The sequence below is a fragment of the Euphorbia lathyris genome, chromosome 8 (assembly GCF_963576675.1).
Source record: "Euphorbia lathyris chromosome 8, ddEupLath1.1, whole genome shotgun sequence".
Lineage (NCBI taxonomy): Eukaryota > Viridiplantae > Streptophyta > Magnoliopsida > Malpighiales > Euphorbiaceae > Euphorbia > Euphorbia lathyris.
The window spans coordinates 10329723-10338441 of record NC_088917.1 but is presented as its reverse complement, the minus strand read 5'-3'; the positions used below and the strand labels follow the sequence as shown (position 1 = coordinate 10338441).

The 8719-nt window shown below is 30.9% G+C and overlaps 1 protein-coding gene across 2 annotated transcripts; it reads left to right on the top strand.

The window, feature by feature from the left end:
• Positions 1 to 4243: 4243 nt before the first annotated feature.
• LOC136202158 (uncharacterized) lies at positions 4244 to 8369 on the top strand. Of its 2 annotated transcripts, XM_065992662.1 has the most exons (5): positions 4244 to 4429; positions 4606 to 4638; positions 4732 to 4856; positions 5937 to 6007; positions 8127 to 8369. In XM_065992662.1, the coding sequence occupies exons 3-5, from the start codon at positions 4764 to 4766 to the stop codon at positions 8293 to 8295; spliced, it is 333 nt and encodes a 110-aa protein (XP_065848734.1). In that variant the 5' UTR covers positions 4244 to 4429; positions 4606 to 4638; positions 4732 to 4763; the 3' UTR covers positions 8296 to 8369. The 2 variants fall into 2 exon arrangements, with proteins under 2 accessions (XP_065848734.1, XP_065848735.1); XM_065992663.1 differs by lacking the exon at positions 4606 to 4638.
• The last annotated feature ends 350 nt before the right edge of the window (positions 8370 to 8719 follow it).

Below are 8719 nucleotides of genomic sequence, written 5' to 3'. Positions count from 1 at the left end.
GTTAACTCTTCTAGTTAGATATCTATTTCAGATAGATTTTCAAAAAGTAGGATTAGATTTCAGTAACAGTTAGAAGAGATTGAATTCAATGGAGTAATTTGAGAGATGTAACAGTTGTGGATTAATTCATGTGTCATTAAAATTAATTAAAGTAAATAATCTAAAATTTGGAAGAAAAAAGATAAATAAAAAACTTTATTTTTAATCAACAAAAATTGAGGAATTGACACCTCAGTTCCATCATTACTGTTTTATATCATATATAGATAATACGACTAGTCAAACCTCTAATAGTGATGTTTGGTGAAGAGAGATTTGAAAGAACTTATTGGATCCAAAAGGCTCATTTTAAAAAAAGCTGGTTTTAGGAGTTTTTTCAATTAACTTATTGCTTCATCTCTTTTGAAATACATTTTTACCTCTAATTAGACCATCTCCAACAATACTCTCTATTTTGCCTGCTTTACTTCATTTTTTTCTACTCTATTTTTAATATAGAGTTGCTACAGTAAAACTTCTCCAACCATCTACTCTATTTATAACACCAAAAACTAAATTCTTTTTAATAAATAATATTTTATTATTATCATATTGATTTGTCACATAATAATATTTTTTTACGATTTATAATTTAAATGTACAACACATAACAATAATATAAATATAATTATAATTTTTAACAATAAATAAATAAAATAAATAAAATTAAAATTTATCCATAATATTAAAAATATACCTAAAATTTTAAATAACATAAGAATTTAAAATAAATAATATTTAAACTAAAATATTATATCTAAATATTAAATTAAAAAAAATAAATAATATAACCTAAACTACAATTCTTTAAACAAAAAAAAATTTAAAAAAAAATATAAAATGGTTTTGCTTTGCGGCATTTTTACCGCAAGGCAAAGTGACACTCTATATTTAGTGCCACACACCTTGCGGCAAAGATGTCGTAAGGTTCTCCAGCTCCATTGGAGCTGGAAAAACCAAGGGCACGCTAAATTTAGAGTGTCCTTGGAGATGCCCTTGATACTCTCTAATCTTAAATAAAGGTTTTATGATGTTTTTATTTGTCATTTTATACAAACAGCTATCAATTAGCTAAGTTTATCAAACAAATATACACAATCAGCTAGTCAAATCAACTAACCAAAAAGATAATGAGCTAACAGTTAATATAATCAGTTAACAATTATTTGCCAAACAAGACCAAAACATAAATAGATAAAGCTTCTAATTTTACCTCAAACATCTCTTTACTAATCCTCTTGGAAAATAGTAGTTCAAGGATAATTTGGTAAGTTCTCCCCTTCAGCTCGTAGTTGCCAACTTGCTATTACCGATTAGGATTAAGTACTATTTGAGCCCTCGCCTATTTAAATTTTCATCGTTTAGTTTTGTCCAATTTGGATGAAGACTTAATATAACTGTTATCCTATAGACACGTGACGATGTTTTGTCATCTGAACTCGAAACATGATATGTTTTAAAAATAATTTGTCATGTAATTTTTTTTTGTGTGGAAATAATGAATTAGATTAAAGAAAAGGTAAAAATCAAAATTCTAGATTAAAATCTTTAAAATTCGTCATGACATCGATTCTGTCAAGTTTTCATATAAATTGGATGAAATTTCATTAAAATATGCAAAGGTCAAATCAGGATCAACTAATAAAAGTTTGGAATAAGGTATAAAATAGGTTTAAGATTTTGTAGAGAGTATCAATTTAGGCTTTACGTACAAAATAACACAAATATAAGTTTAAGTTTACAAAATAGTATCAATTTATGCGATAACAGAACGTGATATGTCATTCATATTACTCAGTTAAATCCTGCCAACTGTACATGGAGAGAAATTAAAACTTAACGGGGTAATATGAATTAGAGTTAATTACAAAAAACTACCCTGTGGTTTGGACTTTTTGCGATGTGCTACCTGTGGTATTTTTTGTTACAAACACAACCCTGTGGTTGTCACCGTTAGACAAATAAAGGAGACGTCAAAATTCTGTTAAAAAGATGATGTGGCACAGGGGCAATTTGGGAATTCCTCCATTTTCTTCTTCTTCTTTCTATTTTTTTCTTTTTCTGTTTTTCTTCTAATTTTTTTTAGATTCATGGGAATTCCAGAAATTTGAAATTTCCAGACGTGAAGACGTTCTTCACGTCTGGAAATTCCAGATTTCTGGAATTTCCCGATTTGGAAATTCCAGAATTTTGGAATTTCCAGATTTTGGAAATTCCAGAAATCTGGAATCTGTGGTTGTCACCGTTAGACAAATAAAGGAGACGGTCAAAATTCTGTTAAAAATATGATGTGGCACAGAGGCAATTTGGGTTCTCCTCCCTTTTCTTCTTCTTCTTTCTATTTTTTTCTTTTTCTGTTTTTCTTCTAATTTTTTTTAGATTCATGGGAATTCCAGAAATTTGGAATTTCCAGAAATCGAGAAATTCCAGAAATCTGGAATTTCCAGACGTGAAGACGTTCTTCACGTCTGGAAATTCCAGATTTCTGGAATTTCCCGATTTGGAAATTCCAGAATTTTGGAATTTCCAGATTCTGGAAATTCCATAAATCTGGAATTTCCAGACGTGAAGACGTTCTTCACGTCACGAAATTCCAGGTTTTTGGAATTTCCCGATTTGGAAATTCCAGAATTTTGGAATTTCCAGAAATAAAAAATTAGACGAAAAAAACTAAAAAGAAAAAAATAGGAAGAAGAAAAGAAGAGAGGAGGAAGAAGGAGAAGAAAAGGGAGGAGAAGAAGAAGAAAATGAGGGAGGAGAAGAAGAAGAAGAACGCGATGAAGAAGGAGGAGAGAGAAAGAAAAAACTAAAAAATAAAAATAAAAAAATCGAATTTCCCAAATTGCCCCTGTGCCACATCATTTTTTTAACAGAATTTTGACCATCTCCTTTATTTGTCTAACGGTGACAACCACATGGTTGTGTTTGTAACAAAAAATACCACAGGTACCACATCGCAAAAAGTCCAAACCACATGGTAGTTTTTTATAATTAACCCTATGAATTATGTGTCATATTCCATTATTGATGTCTAAATTGATACTCTTTTATAAACGTTAAGTCTACATTGCTATTTTATATGTAAAGCCTAAATTGATACTTCATTGTCCGTTTGGTTTATCTATTGTTTGCTGTTACGGTTTGTAAAAATCTATTTTTCATGTTTAAAAGCCAAAGAGGAAGCGAAAATCAGGTAAACAAACACCACCTTCATATATTAAGGGCGAAGTAGTGTTTTAAACCCAGTTGCATTCACATGGATATCAGATGACCACATGAGTTTGGTTATTCACGGTTAGATCTACGCTAATTAAGAGGGTGTTTGTTTTAGCTTTTCGGAGGAGTGTTTAACGTTTCATTCCAAACCGCAGGAAATATAGCGTTTGGTTAGGTTTATATAACTGCAACGATTAGCATTTTCTCTGGACACTGCAAGGTTTTGGAATGTTTCACGAAAAGCTCATATTTTGAGCTTTTCATAAACAGTTGTTTGTAGTTATTTGTTATTGACAAAATTATCTTTTTTATTTCCATAAAATATGTTTATTGTTTAACATTATTTATATTTCTACAACATAAATACCAAAAGAACAAGGTTTTGTTGCGTTTGATAAATTTTTTATTTTTTATATAGATTATTTTTATTAATTTGTGTAACATATTTTTTATTTATAATAAGATAAGTGTAAAAACACCCCTAATGTCTAAAATAATCTAGGAACAATTTTACCTTAATATATGAAATTGACTAAACTTGTCAATGTTAGGGGTAAAATTGCTCTTAGCTACCAGTATTATGGGTAAAATTGCACCGTTAAAATTATTTCTAGTTGTAAATGTTATGAGCTTTTTTTTCACATTTTTCCTTTTATAATTTCATCGTCGATTAATTTAAAACATGTCCATTTTAGACATTTTAACAAACACTAGTAATTAAACAGCTAATAAGAAATAGTTAACAGTAACAGCTAACATCTTACTGCAACTGCAAACAGCTAACAACAACCGCAACAACTATTAGCTAGCAGCTGAACCAAATATGCCCTAAATCTAAATTTCGGGATATTTTGACTCTCCACCATAGAATATTAACGGACAACATAGATCTAACTAACAGTGAATAAACAAATTCACGTGGTTAACGGGTCTATGTGCACACAGCTGTTTTTAAACCTGCCTATTATCAATAGCATTACCATTTTTAAGCCCCATGTGAGGTTTTCTTACCAAAGGAGCTGCAGAAGCAGAGCCGCTTACAGATTTCTTCAGATCCTCTCTTTCTCTCTAACCCATTTTTCATCCTTTCCTCATGATGGCACAGTTGGTAACAAAAACAAAAATCAAACCCAGAGAAAACGAAAAACAAAGATTCAAAGAAGAGATTAGAAAGGTAGACGACATCTCTTCAATTTTCTTATTCTTCCCTTTTTGTCTTTTCTAGTTGAATTCGGTTTCCGTTTTTTTTGTTTTTGTTTTGGGCTCAATCTTCAATCTCTGCCGCTGCAGACGAAGGAGATGAGCTGGATTTTAATGTGTTCTCATAATTTGTCTTTGTTTTTATTTCAGTCTCCTAATTGGATTTGAATTTGTGTTTAACGGGTAGAACTCTTTCATTCAAATTGGGGTTTGATTTTTCGAATTAGGGTTTTGAATTCTCTTATTAACCTGGTTTTCTTTTGCGGAATCTTGCAGGTAAACTCGAAATTGACTGGAGATTCATAGCTATGGACTCCTGTCAACTACAATCCATGGACGAGGAAATTAGGTTTCGAATGAAGCATCAAAGATTACTTGAAGAATTTGTGGATTTGCAGAAGGTTAGATTTTTATGTTTCAGTACACTGATTGTGGCTTAAAATTGCATAAATTATTCCATTGATTTTAGGAATATGGGTCAATTTTGCCTGCCCGCATGGACGATCCTCTTTAGTAGGGTTTGTAATTGTCTGTGTCCTTGTCCGTGTTATTTTAGAAATAACTTTTTCTAGTGTCAGTGTCAGTCCAACTTAGACCGTCATCATACAAAACGGCTCAAGATTGCTGTTTTGCTAGAAATTCTAGCTCAATTTGCCTTTTTTTAAAGAAATTATGTCACTGTTTTTCCCGGGAATTTAAAAGATGCGATGATTTTCAAACTGAGCTTGCTGGAGTCACTGGTCGCCTGAAATAAGACAAAAAAAAAAAAAAGTGGTAAGTGAAGAGGCCGGGAACCGAAAAAGTACTCAGCTTAGGTGAGCTAGAAAGATGAAGTATACACTAGATTTGGGTAGTGCCCTAGATTTCGGTGGGTGGCCACGTGGCAATCTCTTAATGGGAAGTCAATTGCGGTTACGTTTAAGGACACCTGCTGATTAAGACTCTATTTGACTGGGCCACGTGTCAATGGCGGTTACTCTTATGAGTTACTGCGTCTTTGGTCCATGTGTACCCCTATGTAGTAGTGTGATATCACTTAGAAAAGGGTAAAATTGAATTAGATTATCTATCATGAGGTAAAATTGAGCTGCTTGCTTTTCCTTATTGCTATTTTACTCGAAATAGTAGATATGAAATATTCGATTAGGATGGGAAAACAACTATTAATAGCTATTTTGGTAGGAAAATAAGCTTATATTTACCCGTTACTGGCAAACAGTCAATAGCAAGTAACAGTTGAACCGAACATACTCTTAGGCTCTGTTATTTTTGACTGAAATTAAGTAAACTGAACTGAATGCTACTGAACTGAAATTACTGATTCTGAAATTAAGCGTCAAAGAACAGAGCCTTAATCACCTAATCTCTAAATAAATTGAACAAGTTTGTACTTAACCCTTAATTTTTATCCCTTTTTTAACCTTAACATTAGGGAAAATTGAATGCAAGTTGCTCATGTTGTGTAATTTCTTTTCTTGAAGGACTTTGTTTCAAAGAAGAAAAAGATGCAGATAACACAGAAGAAGAGAGATGCTCTATTAGCTGAAGTCAGGTGTGTAATTCGCTTTATCATGTCAGAATCGTGTTATGTTGTCAATATGTTCCACATGTCAATCGTGTCATGTCAGTCGAGTTGTCTCTGTGTGAATCATGTTACCGTGTCAGAAATTATCACCCCTACTTTAAATTAGGCATGCTAGACCAATAATATCGCATATCAATTCAGCCTATAGCTTGGCATATAATCAAATTAGTTCAAAATTGACACGTTTCAGTATATGATTCGCAGTTTGTGTCGGAGACAACGATAAAATACTATTATTAGGCCTTATTTAATATCAATAAGCCTAAGCTTTTGAGTCAAATACCGGCTTTTTTAAAACAAGAGGTCGAGAGCTCAACTACTGATGTCATTTATTATTTAATTTCAAAGTATAGTAGAGCGAGCTTGTGTTGTACACCTTTCAAGGTAAAGGTATTCGCGTGCAGGGTTGTGTCAAAGATAATGGTAAAGAGTGTTATTCGACAACGACAATACCTATCAAGTTAAAATTGTAGATTAAACATTTCCTCGACATCTTGTAACACATTTCAACTTTTTAGATTTGACAAAAAATGTGCAAGCCAGGACTAGGTACTTAGGACCCGTTTGGTTGAGCTGTTGTTGTTTACTAGTTGTTATTCTTGTTAGCTATTTGTTAATTTGCCTTCCGAAATAGCTATCGGTAACTGTTTTCTAATCTTAACAGAACACTTCATATCTATTGTGTGGAGTAAACCCGTAAAAATGAGCTATAAAAAGAACCAAACGGTTAATTTGCCTTCCAAAATAGCTATTAGTTAGGCCCTGTTCTTTATCACTTAATTTCAGTAACAATCAGTTCAATTCAGTTCAGTTCAGCATTCAGTTTCAGCATCCAGTTTCAGTATTCAGTTTCAGTATTCAGTAATTTATCCTTATTTATTATATTATAATTATTTATATATAATTTATTATAATAATTATTATTATTTAATTTATTATTATTTATTATTATTATTATTTATAGTTTATCATTATCTATAAATTAGATAAAAGTTAAGAAATGATAGTCAAGAAATGATAGTTTATTAAAGTATATATCGTTTAATAAAAAAATTAAAACTAAAGTATGCTTCCATATTTAAAAATTAGGAATTGCACTCAAATTTATCGAATTTATCAATGTTAGGGATAAAATTGCACCATTTTAGATGTTAGGGGTAAAATTACCCATGACCCAAAACGTTAGGGATATTTTTACACTTTAACCCTTAATTAGAATAAAAAGTTAAGAGTTTGTATTCATATAAAAATTTGTATTTGATTTCATAGGCTTTAAATTATATCTAAATTTGTGTTTGTATGTAATTTGTATTTTTAATTTAAATTAGACTCATTTTTATTTAATTTTATAGGCTTTTATCGAGCCAAAATTTTATCAAGCTGAGCTTTTATTTGATATTCAATTTAGTTTTATCTTTAATAATATATTTATTTATTTATTATTGATATTATTAAATTTATTAGAACCATCATTATTATTATTATAAGTTTATTAATGTCCAATATTATCAATTAAATTATTTTAAAGTCTAATATCATCATTATTGTTTAGTTCGGTTCAGTTCGGTAGTATTCAGTTAAGTTCAGTAGTATTCAGTTAAATTCAGTTCAGTTCAGTATTCAGTTAAATTCAGTTCAGTTCAGTATTCAGCAGTATTCAGTTTAATTCAGTTCAATTCAGTTCAGTTCAGTTTTTTTCAGCAATAAAGAACAGAGCCTTACTGTTTTCCAAAATAGCTATTAGTAACTGTTTTCAAATCTTAAAAGAATACTTTACATCTGTTGTTTGGAGCAAACCCGTAAAAATGAGCTATAAAAAGAAGAACCAAACGGAACACTTTATTATCTGTTGTTTCCAAAATAGCTATTAGTAACTGTTTTCAAATCTTAACGGAACACTTTATTATCTATTGTTTAGAGTAAACCCCTAAAAATGAGCTATAAAAAGAACTAACCGGGCAGTTGCAATTCATTTTCGACCTATTTCACTTAGCTAGCCAAATCGAAACATCATTCGATACTTTTATTGGCAGTGTGGAGATTATATACTCCTTTAGTAATGTTGTTCCTTGTGTTTGAATTTCAGGTTTTTAAGGCAGAAGCATAGCTATTTGATGGATTTACGTTCAAATAAGTTAGAGGCAAAGAAAGAGCCTGTTTCACCAGAAAAATCATGTATGCAGAATGAGAATGTTGACAAGAAGGAGAAGATCAAGGACAGAGAAACCATTAACAAAAGAATTAAGAATTTATGACTGGAACTTGAGAATTTTTGACATTGTTGTTGAATATTTCATCTTTCTTGGTAATAGATAGTTTATTACTAGTATTTATATGGATCATAGAATTTGCTCCGTTAGATCTAGACTTATTAGAATTTTAGGATTGAGATTAAAATCATCCTAAAGTTTAAATCTCATAAGGGGCAAAGAATTGATCGAGAAAGATCTCTTGTTCTTATTTTAAGATCGTGATTGGATCTGCAAAAAAGAAGAACCTTATCCTTTGGGAATAACGAAAAGGGGAAAGTGTTCAATTGGAACATGAAAACGTAACTGAATTTGTGGTGATTACTCTTGGGAACGGATGTCTCGGCATTTCTCTAAATTTATTGTTGCAAGTTGGGTATATTGAAAAGTCTGATGGGTAGTCCAATCAATCTTTTTAAAAGTTTTTTGA

Coding starts and splice junctions, on each gene's coding strand:
- LOC136202158 (XM_065992663.1), top strand. CDS start 4,764: ATGGACTCCTGTCAACTACAATCCATGGACGAGGAAATTAGGTTTCGA. Junction 4,857..5,936: donor AATTTGTGGATTTGCAGAAG/GTTAGATTTTTA, acceptor CTTTTCTTGAAG/GACTTTGTTTCAAAGAAGAA. Junction 6,008..8,126: donor GCTCTATTAGCTGAAGTCAG/GTGTGTAATTCG, acceptor TTTGAATTTCAG/GTTTTTAAGGCAGAAGCATA.